We start from the raw sequence: 14,797 nt of genomic DNA, 5'->3' as shown, positions 1-14,797 counted from the left end.
CTCATTTCTGAGCCCTAAACAGCAGGCTTTTTTAGGAGTTTTCAAAAGATGACATCTTATAGGAGTGCGACCAATATACAAAGAACAAGGAGGAACTCCAGCCACATAACTAGGAGAAAAACATTCAAGTCAAATATGAAGCTTTCCAAATGTAATGCAATTTTTTTAATAATACCAATTGGAAGACAGGGTTTCTCCCTCTCCACAATTAGATATCACAGTCCAGCTTAGTCATTCCCTGATTACAGGAGCTTATTTGTCAACACCTTCCTTTCGGGATATGCATATTTAAAAAAAAACAACAACAACAAACTCTACACAGGAAATTCATACCAGTACCATAATGGGAAACATATAATTGGCAATTTCATAAAGCTGTTATTCAATCTGTAGCTGTTTTATCATAGAAAAGTAATTTTACCCTTGAAAAAATTATGGACACTTGTGTGCAGTTTGGAAGTTGCCGGTAAAATTCTGACCCTTATGCTGATTCCTCCCACTATCTATTACCTGGGTATCCTACTGGTGTCATCCAGCAAACTAAATTCCTGTTCTTCGCGTCGTTCATCCTCGGAATCTGTTTCATTGAATACATACTCAGAATTTGATGATCGTCTTGAGTCTGCTATATCAAAAACAACTTCTTTGATTCCTCGTGATGGCTTAGTGGGAGAAGTTCCCTTCTCTAGTTTAACTGATGCTGAGGACGTCACTTGATCGCCAGAGCTGGTATGTCCAACACCATTAACTGGAGCCTCATCAAGATACTTAAGTCCTACTGGAGAAGAGTGGTAAGACTGTAGTTAAGTGTGGTAAAACTGTGGCCCTTACCATTGACTCAAACCACTGGTTGGAAATTTTATTCAGTAATATTTCATGGTCCAAGCTCACCCAAATTCAGCAGAAATATTAAGAAAAGTAACAATTACTTCAAAGAGAATACTAGGAACCATCTGATTACTCAAATGGAATTGCAGCATGTGTATGTGCATGTTGGTTTAACAGTCTAAGAGATCACAGTGCCCCGTATGCAAAATCCCCATTTAAAAAAAGAGTTAAGCCTTTGAACGCATGACAGAGAAGACTCAAAGTTCTCTCAAGTTCACTCAAAAATCACTTTCACAACTCACGACCATAAATGGTCTTGAACACTGCTTTGTGTTTAGCGCAACAAGTAAAGGGCACCCATAATAGAAAGCATCCCACATGTGATTACCATAAGCGGTGCAATTTGGATTGTAACCCATGTTTGGGAAAATTGTCAACTGGGAAATACATTTAATGCTTTTTGGTTGAAACTTCCCTTTCTAAAAGAGATGCTTTGCTTCATTTTCACTCTTCAAAAACATGAAAAACAAAATTTAAATTAAGACTCAATGAGTGACTTTGATGCATGTAATATCCTATTTCCAGAAGACCTGATTGCTTATAGGTAAACCCTTTGACTCCCATGAGTGATCAAGGCAGAATTTCTCCTTTGAAGGCCAAGCAGACAAGAGATGAGAATAAAGAAAAAATCAACCCGAGTATTTTAGCTTGATCCTGTGCAAAATTCTCTAACTGAAATCATTAGGATTGTATGGCAGAGAGTAAGGAGAATTACTAACGAGATCTTGAGAGTATAAGGGACTAAAACATGAGCATGTATGTGACTTCTGAGCAATACCTGCTTCAAACGAGTCTGTATTAAGCTCAAGAGCCACAGAGCTTGCTGTGATAAATGAGTTATTTTTGTGCCGAAAACTTCCTTTAAATAAACCAACTGAGTTTTTGGGCTCTTTGTAGGCTTTAAATGCGGTGTCTTCTTCACTGGAGATGGCGATATAGAAACACCGATCCTCCTTACTCATGGTATGGGTTGGGCCTGGGTTTAACAGAATGCGGGAGCCTTTTCCACTTGAATGAACTGCAAAGAGCGTCACACCATACCTAAAGGAGTAAAGTTAGTGACACTAACGTGAAATACCACACAAGATAAAGGTTTCTGGCTGCAACTTCCGTCTCTTCTTATGACCAACATCAATTTACTTAAAAAAGTCCACCTGTTTGGAAACCTCCACATTCATTCATTTTTTGAAACCCTAACATACGTTAGAATCTGTTTAAATTACCAACCCAAAATGTTCTCTAAAACACCTCTGTTTCAATTTATAATTATATAATAATTTGAGGATTACCACTTCACAACAATCATGGAAAATCATTACTCACTTCTTGTGTGCATGAAAAGCAGCATGTGTAAATGACTTCTGTGCATATGGTTTGAAGATCTTACTGTCCTCCAGGCGGATGTCATAAATTTCATTTCCTGCACATTTACCATATATTTCATGCCAATCTTCTGATCCACTCCTAGTTGACAAAAAAAAAATCAAAGGCAGAGTTAGTGATGTGTATCAATTCACTCAGTGGGTAGAAGAAACATGATGACTATGATGTTTAAAACTGCACACAGGCAATCAGAAACTCTGAAAATGGTCCTGAGTCAGTTTATTCAACACTTACCCTGCTGCTACCATTACAATGGTCAATTAAACAAATCTAACCAATAACATTGCAGCCATTTTCAATTAAGTGTTGAAGATTGTATTGGTTTTGCTCAACTTTGCTCTGTGATTGGTCCAGAAAACTCATGCCACTTTCTCAACCAATCAGATGCAAAACTAAAACCAATCACAACTTGGTCGCCCACATTTTCCCACATGTTAGGCAGTTAACTTGTTTTTTACTTTGAGTTCTCATTGGCTCTTAAGGGTATTTTCTTTTCTTCTGAACGGCCATTGTGATTTGCTTGGTTTTGTTTTCACGACATTCAATTGAAAAGTGCTCTGAAGGAGAAAAACAAGACCCTTTTCACTAAATTGAACTTTAAACTAAAACTTGAAATTAGGTGGAAGTCATTGCTTTTTTTCCCCTGAATCAGAATAGTCAGTTTTGTATGAGGGAATCTTGAACAGTGATCAAACTGCAATTAGCACAAAATGAAACATCAAAAACTATAATAAAAAAAACTCCTTCTCTTGAGGAGCTGAGTATTTCACATCACAGTAGTGTTTGGACACTTAGCAGTTTCCATTCAACAATTGAAGCATGAGCAAAAACTTATACACCAAAAATTACAGCTTTGCTGATTCCTTTCTGTAATGGTCATACAGCCCCTACACAACACCACTGTACTGAATAAATGTTAAAAAGCTTAACTTAAAATAGATAGCAATCTAACTTACTGTTCATGAAGGGTGTGAAGAAGCAGAGTGAAAAATGTGGAAATTCCTGGGCAAACACAATTACTAGCTAAGAGTGCATGTTTGACTTCATCTTCACAGACAACATGCTCTGAAAATGACCATAACACAATGGTATCAATTGAAAGAGTTGTCAACTGTAAAAAATTAGAAGTACTAGTGCGCTATCATGCATCCCAATGAATGCTGCATGTAATTGAACAAGTTTTTGTTGTATCTTCCAAAACAATGGGTGGTAAATTAATGCTTTAGCCCCTTTAACTCCCATGATCTCATTAGTAACTCTCCTTACTACCCAACATACAGTTCTTATGTTACTTTGGAGAATCTGATACTGGATCAACTAATATTCCCCTAGTTAATATTTATTCTCATTGCTTGTCTGCTTGATGTTGTATTGATATTGTAAGGAGAAATTCTGTCTTGATCACTCATGGAAGTTAAAGGGTCAGGTATTAAATAGCTCTACAAAAATTTGATTCAGTAACTAGCATTGTAGAGAGTTGAGTTACACAGTCATTGAAATTGAGGAGCTAGGTTTGCTCACCAAAAAAAAACTGTGATTTTACCTCAAATTGTCTTTTTCTTAGTAATTACGATTCTCACTAGTAATTGATCAAGTAAAGACTGTCTTCAAACAATGGCTTCAAATTAAATATTTGAAAGATGGGAACATCAATTCTCTAACCTGCAAAGCTGACATGAAACTTGTTCTCTGGCTTGAGGATCTGTACATACAATGGAGTATGTGGAGCAAAGTCCTGAATAGCCCATGTCCTCAAAATGGTGTGCTTGTCCTAAATGAGAACAGCTGTTTCATGCACAACATCCACATTAACTTTAAATAAATTCGACTGATAAATTATTTACAGGATTTCTTTCTTATTTAAGAAGAACCATTCATTAATTCCTTGGAAACTTCATGACTGAAACACCAAAAAATTCTGCCAGAGGGACTCATCAGAATTTTAGATGTATATGTAAATTAGAAGAGAGTGACAGACAGTACAGGGGATAACCATCAAGAACTACTCATTCCAACTTACAGCAGCCTCCCTGTCAACTGCATATCTGTCAGTGAGGATGAAGCATCCACCAGCATCTTCAACCCTGACAATAAAGCACTAAATTGAATTAAACATCACAATATGGTATCAAAATAAGCCTGCCACGACTGAGTGGTTGCAACACTGAACTTGTGATAGGGTGACCCTGGGTCTACGCCCCCTACCAGTTGGATTGGATTATCAATCACCCTATATTCAACTCCTGGCATGTTGTACACAACTAAAATAATTTGTTTCATTTTTTTCTCTTACCTGGCTCTTATAAGGTCTTCATCAATGAGTGCAGATCCTTTTAAGTAAGTGACTCTCTGGGACCATAGCGGCACTTGTAAAAGGATTCTAAGTGTGCTGTCGAGCTCTGATGGACAGAGTAAAACCACATGGGAATCCTATGAGATAACACAAAAGCTACAGAAAAGGCTTAAATGGCTCAATACTTGAAGTGCTTATCCCTGTTCCCATAGCTTTCTTGGCAGAACACCAGTCCATCACAAGTAAACCCCAGAGAAAATGAAAAGCCATCATTGTCATCTATGATTCTGGACTTGATATGTATCCAGGGACATGGCTTACAAAATTTATAGCTCAGTAATCAACATGGTAGCTTCATATGGATTACCTCTATTGCTCTTTCAAATATTTACTGTAATTTCCAACCGTTTACCCGCATGGCCGATTACCTGCACCAGCAGATTATTGCATGCAGCAAAAAAAAAAAGTCAACAGATAACCCACACTGGTGGATAACCCGCACCTTAAAAACAAAGGAAATTTGTACAAATGTGCTCTACAATTCACAACGTTGCATACTTGACAGAATGCGAATTTGTGGCCACATTTTGTGGGAACGATCGTTCAACGCCATGTTGATTTCTCAAAAAAATCGATATCTCTGGTTCTACTGGGCCTAAAAAGTCCCTTACATGTAAAACGGTAAAATTCTCTTCAGCTGAAGCTAGTGTTAACTGGAAATTTGTTACTGATGCGCCGGTTATCCTTGGTTAATTTTTGTGACCATCAAGATTTTGTTTACACGAGTGCCGATAGTAATTGTTCGTCATGCAACTAATTGTGCTTGAAATAAACTCGAGTCGGCATCATGTTTTCATGCCACTTTGTGGCACTCTTAATACAATAAAATTCATTTGAGAGGTGGAAACGCAGGTAGGTGAGAATTTTCTTCAATTCAACCGCCAGTAGATTTCAAAATTGTCAAATAACCCGCACCTCCCTATTACCCACAGAGGCGCGTATTTAAGGCCAAATCAACAGATTACCTGCGGGTAAATGGCCGGAAATTACAGTAGGCCCTGGTGTTTTTGTTTACTGTCAAGCATAAAACTTCGACTATAGAGAAAACTATTTGGACACAAAATCATTTTGTTTACACAAATTAGTATCGGGCATTTCACCCTACTCTATGCTTGTATCTTATTTCATTTGCCTGCAATTTCAGACCATTCAAAGAAAATGTCATTATAAAATTAACAAAGAAAATGTACAAACCTGTAAGCTGGCATCAGCATAAAACTCATTCAAGAAGTCAATAAGCATAGTTGGCCGTAGTATTGTTGCACATAATACCACATGTTTTTCAGAACCAGCCAGCATGCGATTAAATGTACCACCCTCTTTCTGACGAGAGACTAGCAAGAAGGCCAGCTGCTCCAACTAAGAAAATAATTCAAAAATAAACTTATAACAATCATTATGCATTGATAAGGAGACCAAAACTTTTTATAGAGATCATTTTACATTTAAGGTCACCAAAAGGCAACCTATTAAAAAATTGAATTTGGAGCCCTAAAATGATTGTGTTCAAAGCCATAGGTATTCACCTCATCAGCAAGCCTTTCCATTGCTAAATATGGAAAAATCTTGTGAATATTTCAGCACAACTTTTTTTCACTATACATCTGCTGTGAGTCTATTCCCCGACAGAAAAAAACTAACCATTCATCAGAGATTCTTTAATATGCAGTTTATCTTATGGACTCAATTGAGTTTCACACTGCATTAAGTTTAAATTACTGTTGTTTTGTGAGAATTTTGATAAGATATGTGCCACACTCTCTGCTAATAAGATTCAAAGTACTACCAGTCGTGGTTTTGTTACCTGTGTTAAATTGTCCTATACTTAAAGAGTTTTCTTGTTCTCACTTGGAGTTTTTATCATCTTTTAGAGACATTTTCTTTTGTTCCTGATTGGCTGTTGTGAGTACAATGTGCTAATTGGTTCTGGTTTTGCAACACTTGACTACAATGCACTCCATCTGCTAGTCAATAGTCCATTTTACAGTTGTGTGCTTGGTTGCCAAGCCTTTGAATGGGAGTGAGGCTAGGGCTGACCTTGTTATGATACAAACCTTGCTACCTTTCAAATGTAAATCACTTTCAGATACAATGAAATATATGAAGTTCATATGAAGTTCTGCAGTAAATGGTTTGAACCCGGGGGTAACATGTGAAGGTGTAGTCTGATCGTCCGGGTGAGTGTAGTCCTGAGAAGGACTGTTGTCGGTGGCAGTGACTGACGTTTCAACAACCTGTGCGGAAGTCATCATCAGAGTCAAGTGAATGATTGTTGTCAGTAGAATGTTCTTATTCCAGTTCGTGTGAAATGATCGGTTGGTTTTGCCGTGATGTTATTGGCTGTAAGACTCAAGTGACGTAAGTCGTTCGTGATTGGTCTGTTTCGGTCTGTCGGTAAAGCTAGGTTGTTCTTTTTCGGTCGTTTGTGATGTTTATGTCGTGAATGAGTCGTTTGTATGGGGCGGGTAGTTGTTGACATCTGTTTAGGGGAGTCTGTTCTAAGTTAGTAAACCAGCTTTCCAGAGTCAGTCGTTGAAAATAGTCAGTGCTGTAGGTTAGGCATTGCGCAGAGTCCCAGTCAATGTTGTGGTTGGTAAGTCGATGGTGTTCAGCAATGTGATTGCTGACATCACCTTTCCTCGTCGCCCGTCTGTGTTCAGTCAGTCTTGTTGTGAGGTTTCTGCCAGTCTCACCGATGTAGGAGGCTTGGCAGTCGGAACAATTGATCTTATAAATCGTTCCCTGTCTGTTCCTCGGTTCGTCTTTGTCTTTAACGTTGGTTAGTAACTGACGTAGTGTGGTGATGGGTTTGTGGGCGACGCGGATATTGAAGGGTAGTAAGATGCGCAAGATGTTTTCAGACATACCTTTTATGTACGGTATGGTTGCTGTAGTCGTAGGGGTTGCGGTGTCATTTGTTTCGGTAGTGGTAGTGGGTCGGTGAGTGTTTCGTCGGATGAAGTCGTTGTTGTAGTTGTTCTTCGTAAAAACACGGTGAAGGTATTTGTTCTCGTCGGATAAGCTGTCTGTCGAGTCACATACTAGTTGTGCGCGTCGTGTTAGAGCTCTGATAGTTGTGGCTTTGTGTGATGTAGGGTTGTAGGATGACTCGTCTACTAATCTGTCGGTGTGTGTCGGTTTCCTGTAAACTGTCGTTCGTAATGAGTTGTCGTTGTGGCTTACCAGGCAGTCTAGAAAAGGAAGTTTGCCATTTTCTTTGACTTCTCTGGTAAACTGTATGTCAGTGTTTTGTTCGTTAAGGTGGTTGTGGAATGCGTCAATTTCGTCCTGTCGAACGGCGGTGAATGTGTCGTCAACGTAACGTAACCAAAGCGGTATCGTTTGTCGGCAAGTCGAAAGGGCGCGTTCCTCGATGTTCTGCATCACAATTTCTGCTATAACAACAGAAACTGGAGACCCCATGGCAGTGCCGTGTAACTGTTTGTAGTGTTTACCGTTGTACTGAAAGTAAGTAGACGTTAGGCAAATGTTTAGCAAGTCCATGATGTCGTCTGTCGGTAGCGGTAGTGGTTCGGTAGATTTTCGGATTGCAGTCTCAGTGCATTGTAATGCTAATTGAAGTGGAATACTTGTGAACAGTGATTTCACATCAAATGACACTAGTTTGTAGTCATCAGGTATCTGAACAGTCTCCTACATCGGTGAGACTGGCAGAAACCTCACAACAAGACTGACTGAACACAGATGGACGATGAGGAAAGGTGATGTCAGCAATCACATTGCTGAACACCATCGACTTACCAACCACAACATTGACTGGGACTCTGCGCAATGCCTAACCTACAGCACTGACTATTTTCAACGACTGACTCTGGAAAGCTGGTTTACTAACTTAGAACAGACTCCCCTAAACAGATGTCAACAACTACCCGCCCCATACAAACGACTCATTCACGACATAAACATCACAAACGACCGAAAAAGAACAACCTAGCTTTACCGACAGACCGAAACAGACCAATCACGAACGACTTACGTCACTTGAGTCTTACAGCCAATAACATCACGGCAAAACCAACCGATCATTTCACACGAACTGGAATAAGAACATTCTACTGACAACAATCATTCACTTGACTCTGATGATGACTTCCGCACAGGTTGTCGAAACGTCAGTCACTGCCACCGACAACAGTCCTTCTCAGGACTACACTCACCCGGACGATCAGACTACACCTTCTCATATGAAGTTCATTGTATCTGAATTATCACTTTCACGGGTTTATTACTAATCAACTTAACAGCCTGCTCCCAGTTGGCTTGTTAGCTCAATTGGTAGAGCGCTGCACTAGTATCGCAGAGGTCAGTGGTTCGAATCCCATACAGGCCTGATTTTTTTCAGGTCTGATTTTCGCTATTGCTTAAATAGCGCTATCTACTGCGAGGATCGTGCCATATGTATGTAAATCACTTTGTTATCATGCTAAGTAGATACAGGTCTCTATGACAACAAGGTCACCTTCAGCCTCACTCTGAATCAAAGGCTTGGCAACTAAGTACACAACTGTAAAATGGTCAATTCTACACTTTTAGAACTGAATCAGACCAACTAACACTGTGTTTCCTAACTCCCTCAGTCAACAGATCCTCACCTCAATGGGTAGCATAATGATAGCACAGGCTATCATGATCATAACAAACATCCTTGCTGGCCAGTCACTTGGAGTATATTCACCATAACCCACTGTACTAAAGGTGACCATCACAAACCAGATACACTCAAAAAAGTCCCACTGTGAAGCAGGTCTCTCAAGGTGATGAATGCCACATATTCTGTCAAATGAATAGTTAAATCATTTATTCATTAGTGAAGGCAATATCATCATATTGTTGAAAAATAACATTAAACTTTAGTTTCTCAACTGATAAAATTGTTAAAGTTCAATCTTACCCAGTGAATAAGATACAGCAAACAGTTCCAATTACAACAAGAACTTTTTGGGATACTGCTGACTGCTGACGCAAAGCAAGTCGGTGAAGATCATTCTGTAAAGCAACAACCAATCAAATATTTCTTACCTTCACTTTGCATTTTAGTACATGTAGTGTCTATCAAGTTACAATTAAGAAAGAATGAGACGCTCTTCCCCATAATAAACAATTATACTCACAAGCATGGCATCCAATGTATTCTTGGCAAGCCAAATATTTAAAAACAAAGGTATCCACAAATTTCTCAGTCTGCTATAAAATATCTGCAACAGAAAATCAATTAAACAAGTATGAAAATAGTTCAAATTTGGGCAGAATAACTTCAAATTATTCTGAAAGATGGACAAAAACTTCAAACGTAAAATTTTTGACAGCCATGAAACATATATTGATAATACTTACAGATATTAAGAAAGGCATTCCTAACAAAACCTCTGCAATAAGGAGACTATTTACAATTTGACCAATAACTGAACCTCCCTGGAAATTAGGGAAAAGGTAAAAATGTCATAAGAAGTATTGCATGAAAAGTATGAAATCAAAAGCCTTTCAAATTAGGTGCATTAAAATAAGGAATTACTCCACTGTACCTTGAAGGTTAAGTAACTTAGTAAGATGGCTTCCAGCATACTGTAAACTGCAATGATTGTCTGCAAACCAAATAAAGAAAAAAACAAAAAACCACTTGACACAATTCTTTCTGTCTCACATTACCTAAAAGGTCAAAAAGTATGATGAGAACTTTCTTGATTAGGCATGGAAAGTACATTTTAAGACTGAACTGTTTAGAGTTTGCATCTTAACAAATGGCAATTAGGAAATTAACATTACAATAAGTAAATTTTTCACAACTGCTCTATTGGCTTTCAGTTCTTCTTGACTCCTTGTGGTTTTCAAGGTCATTTGAATCAAAGCCTTTGAGCTAGAACTTGTAAATCAGCAATTTTCACATATCAATTAAGACCCCCTCATATCAGCCTGATCAATGCGGCTTGCTACAACCAATCAGGATCTCAATCTTCCCTCACAACTATTCCCTTAATGTTTAAATGTTTGATGTGTGTTTTAGTGGGAAAGTGGTTTTATCCAGTAACTCTTTGCAACCTTTGGGAACAAGAATTTTTGGGTATGGGTGCTTCAGCCCCATGAACATGGTGAGATTTGACAGGACATGCCATCTTTTTCTCTGTAGTAACCCACCAAATATTCCCATAACAGAGTTTTAAGGTTGAAATGTCAGCTTTTTAACAAGCGCTGAATTGAAGAGAAAATATACTTTCTAGATAATTAAACTAACAGTAGAGCACCTTAATTATGAATGTCATATCACAAGACAGAAGAATGATATATCATATTATTATTATTATTTATTATTACTATTACTATTTTTATTATTATTAGACTGTTACTGGTTATTCACTTCAACACCTGTACCTGTAAAATCCATATCAAAGGTGGTCTGTCAACCCACAGCAATGACCACCAATATCTGTTGAGAGAGAACAAGTAAAAATGCTATAATGTGCCAAAGCCCCAGTATCAGACATCAGAAATTAGATTAATTTTAATTCTAGTTCGGCAAAAATTGAAAAATTTGAAAGTGTTGCAAAGTTAGCTTTCTGCTCACTAAACCATCACAATTTCAAAAGCAAGTGTCCTAATCCGTTAAAAGGCTGTTTTATTCAGTGACCAAACTCTCTTCCTAGGATGACTGTATTACCAGTAAAGGTTGCCAAAAGGTGACTTTTTCTTTTAAAGATTACCTTGGATCCCCCTTATTACTACACAGAATTCCCTTGCTGAGCTAATATTTTCAATTCAGACAACATGAAGAGTATTCTCCCGACTATCCCTTTCTAGCTCTATTTTCCTGCTACTAAATTCCATACCCAAAAGCCCTGATGTATTAAACTTGAGGAGGTTCTTTCTAAAGGAAAATAGAGCGTATAAAAACTTACTTCTCTCCAGGATATACAGGACAAGCCCACTCAGGGTTGGCAGTTCTATTATCTGGACAACCAGAACTGTTAATTGAGATCAAAGTCACAAAAAATAAAGTTAACCCCACAACTCCCAAGATCTGATTGTTAATTCTCCTCTCTATCTGCTATACACTTCCTTGAAAATTACAGATGAGAGTTTGGTATTAGATCAAGATAACAATTAACAGTTTTAAAATAATACCCAAAATAAGTTTTGAGTATTTTCATTTCCTATTTGCAGGATAATGTACCAGTATAGATATTACAGGGAGAAGTTACATGTTGATAACTTCTGAGAGTAAATCATTATTATAGTATTTGTAGAAGTTAAGTCTTCAATGAAAACAACAATGCTTATAAAATAACAAAGATGCTACAGGTACCATAATTTCCAGCCATTTACCTGCAGGTAATCTGTTGATTTTGCCTAAACATGCACCACTGCGGGTTATAGGGAGATGCGGGTTATGTGACAATTTTGAAATCTACTGGTAGTTGAACTGAAAAAAATTCTCACCTATCTGCGTTTCCACCTCTCAAATGAATTTTACTGTATTAAGAGTGCTACAAAGCGGCACAAAAACATGATGCCAACTCAAGTTTATTTCAAGCACAATTAGTTGCACGACGAACAGATTTTTATCAGCACGCATGTACACAAAATCTTGATGGCGACAAAAATAATCTAAGGGTATCCAGGGCATCAGTAACAAATTTCCAGTAAACACTAGCTTGAGCTGAAGAGAATTTTCCCGTTTTAAGGGACTTGTTAAGCCCAGTAGAACTGGAGATATCGATTTTTTTGAGAAATCAACAATTCAACATGGCGTTGAACAATCGCTCGCACAAAATGTGGCCACGAATTCACATTCTGTCGAGAGTGAAACATTATGAATTCTAGAGCCTTTTTGTACAAATTTTCTCTGCTTTTAAGGTGCGGGTTTTCTACCAGTGCAGGTAATCTGTTGACTTTTTTTTTTTTTTCGCCATATGCAATAATCAGCCGGTGCAGGTAATCGACCGTGTGGGTAAACGGCCGGAAATTATGGTAACAGCACTGGTTATCAGGTGAGTTGAGATGTGAGCATGTTCACAACTAGTTTGTGACATTTTAAATTTGCATGTATTTGTATAAACCAAAACAGGCTTTTTTCCTCATTTCAACACTCCTCTAGAGACAAGGCCCCAGCTGTTTGAAGGATGGATAACACTATTGTAATGGAGGGCAAGTGGCTTTGAATACAGGCGAGTGCTCTACTCGAACGCTCCTTTAATTCATGCTCTCACTACTATATATCTACACTCGCTTCCCTAGCTCGCCTCATGCGTTAACATCCGGGCCCTAGCGTATGACCGTATTAGGTAACGACACTACATCTCTCCCCTCTTTGAAGCAAAAACCCGCCTGGCATGATATGCAACTTAAAAGGAAACAAAGCAAATTGAGTTTCAAAGTCCTTAAGGCCTAACAGGATTGCAAAAGTGTTCAATGTTTCTAAGGCTTAAAGGAGTCCAAACACAACTCTAAACAAAGTCTTCAACAGTTCACATGCTGTCCGCTTTTCAGCCACAAACATAGTCGTCCAATTTGACTGGGCGTGTTCGCACACGCAGCGGATAGCATCTCGACGGTGGGACATCAGCCTGCATCGGTGCATCTGCGGCTTCAGGTGTAACATCAGGTGTAACGTCAACAAGATCCTTGCCGGTCTCTGTAGTAGCGTTTTCTTCTGCTGCCACAGGGACATTCTTGAAGAACGAAGAGTTCCTTGTCACCTGAACGCCATCATCATCTTGTGCAGTCACCATGGATCCCTTCTTCCCTACGATGATGTGCGGCCTGGGGTCATACGGCGTGTCACTTTTCTTCCTAGAGTCGTCTCTCTTGACAAACACTGTGTCACCTTCTTTGATGGTTGAAGGCTTTACATAACGCTTGTTGTCTGCGTGCTTCTTAATCTTAGCCTTTGCTGACCGGGGTGTTGTCAACTCGGGAAGTTTCATCTTCATCGGTCTTCCAAATAGTGCTGTTGCTGGAGCCACTCTCGTTGTACTGTGTGGTGTGGCGCGGTAGTTTCTTAGTAGCCTGTTCAGCTCCTGTTTGGGGTTCTTACATTCTAACTTCACTGTCTTGATGACTTTCTTTACGGTGCACACAAATCGTTTGACTTCTCCATTTGTTCTGGCCCATTTTGGAGTGACTTTTTGATGCTTGAAGCCAAGGTCATCTGCAAATGACGCGAATTCCTTGCTGTTGAACGGGGGACCATTGTTGGACTTGACTACGTCTGGAACTCCAAATTCCGAGAACATTTTGTCTAGCTTAGGTATTACCATTGCTGCTGAGGTCAATTTTACTATCTCTACCACTGGGTATCTGGAGTAGTCGCCCGTAATCATAAGTAGGTACTCTTGATTCAGAAGGTTAGCAAAGTCCACAATGAGTTCTTTCCATGGAGCTGCTGGGAGTGGTGACATCTGTAGGGGTTCTCTCTTGCATTCAGGAGTAGTGATCAGGCACGCGCTGCATGACCTAACCTTGCTTTCCACCAGTTTGTCGATGTTCCAGAACCAGACTTTCTCATGCAATAGAGACTTGGTTTTTACGAGCCCTTGATGGCCTTCATGTGCTAGGTTAACCACGTGTTCCTGTAAACTCTTTGGGATAACTATGCGGGTTCCATGCAGGATGAGGTTGCCTGATGCACTTACCGCTAGCTCGTCCTTCACTCTTTCTAGGAGTCGAAACTCGGTAAGGTTGACACCAGGGCGTTTGACTACAAGGTGCCAGTTGCCTTTCATGATAGCCTCGGCTATGCCTTGAAGGGTGGCATCAGCTTGAGTAGCTGCTTCAATGTCTTGTGTCTTCAAAGCTTTGGGAGTCGAAGTAGTCGCTAGGTAATTGATGTACTCCTCTGCTATCTTCTGCTGATGGGTCGTTTGGGCTGCATTCTTTGCCGGGTGCCGTGACAAGTAGTCTGCCGGGTTTGTTTCACCTCTACTATACTTGACTGTGACCTGATATGGCTGAAGTCTTAGTGCCCATCTTTCAATTCGTGCGGAAGGCTTAGAACTTGGATTGTCATAGATGGTCACCAGGGGTTTGTGGTCTGTGTAGACTGTAATAGGCTTCCCATAGACATACAAGTGTAAGTCCTCACAAGCCCAAACCACGGCGAGGGCCTCCCGTTCTGTTTGGCTGTACCGCTGTTCGGTTGCTGTAAGGGAACGACTTGCA

The 14,797-nt window shown here is 39.4% G+C and overlaps 1 protein-coding gene across 3 annotated transcripts in view; it reads right to left on the bottom strand.

The window, feature by feature from the left end:
• LOC111324465 (potassium channel subfamily T member 1-like) overlaps positions 1–14,797 on the bottom strand; it is a 39,770-nt gene that overhangs the window by 9,966 nt on the left and 15,007 nt on the right. For 2 of the 3 annotated variants that reach the window (XM_088755854.1, XM_088755856.1), the window contains 16 exons: positions 11,536–11,601; positions 11,012–11,066; positions 10,168–10,227; positions 9,980–10,057; positions 9,757–9,840; positions 9,537–9,631; positions 9,238–9,418; positions 5,819–5,983; positions 4,565–4,701; positions 4,292–4,355; positions 3,934–4,042; positions 3,228–3,336; positions 2,212–2,352; positions 1,667–1,929; positions 511–778; positions 1–109 (listed from right to left, as the gene is read on the bottom strand). In XM_088755854.1, the coding sequence (XP_088611980.1) occupies positions 1–109; positions 511–778; positions 1,667–1,929; positions 2,212–2,352; positions 3,228–3,336; positions 3,934–4,042; positions 4,292–4,355; positions 4,565–4,701; positions 5,819–5,983; positions 9,238–9,418; positions 9,537–9,631; positions 9,757–9,840; positions 9,980–10,057; positions 10,168–10,227; positions 11,012–11,066; positions 11,536–11,601 (1,984 nt within the window). The remainder of the gene's footprint in view (positions 110–510; positions 779–1,666; positions 1,930–2,211; positions 2,353–3,227; positions 3,337–3,933; positions 4,043–4,291; positions 4,356–4,564; positions 4,702–5,818; positions 5,984–9,237; positions 9,419–9,536; positions 9,632–9,756; positions 9,841–9,979; positions 10,058–10,167; positions 10,228–11,011; positions 11,067–11,535; positions 11,602–14,797) is intronic. The other variant, XM_088755855.1, reaches the window with a different exon arrangement.

Source organism: Stylophora pistillata, chromosome 4 (assembly GCF_964205215.1).
Source record: "Stylophora pistillata chromosome 4, jaStyPist1.2, whole genome shotgun sequence".
In the NCBI taxonomy this organism is placed as follows: domain Eukaryota; kingdom Metazoa; phylum Cnidaria; class Anthozoa; order Scleractinia; family Pocilloporidae; genus Stylophora; species Stylophora pistillata.
Note: the sequence above shows the minus strand (reverse complement) of the source record. Positions and strands in the feature narration are given on the sequence as shown.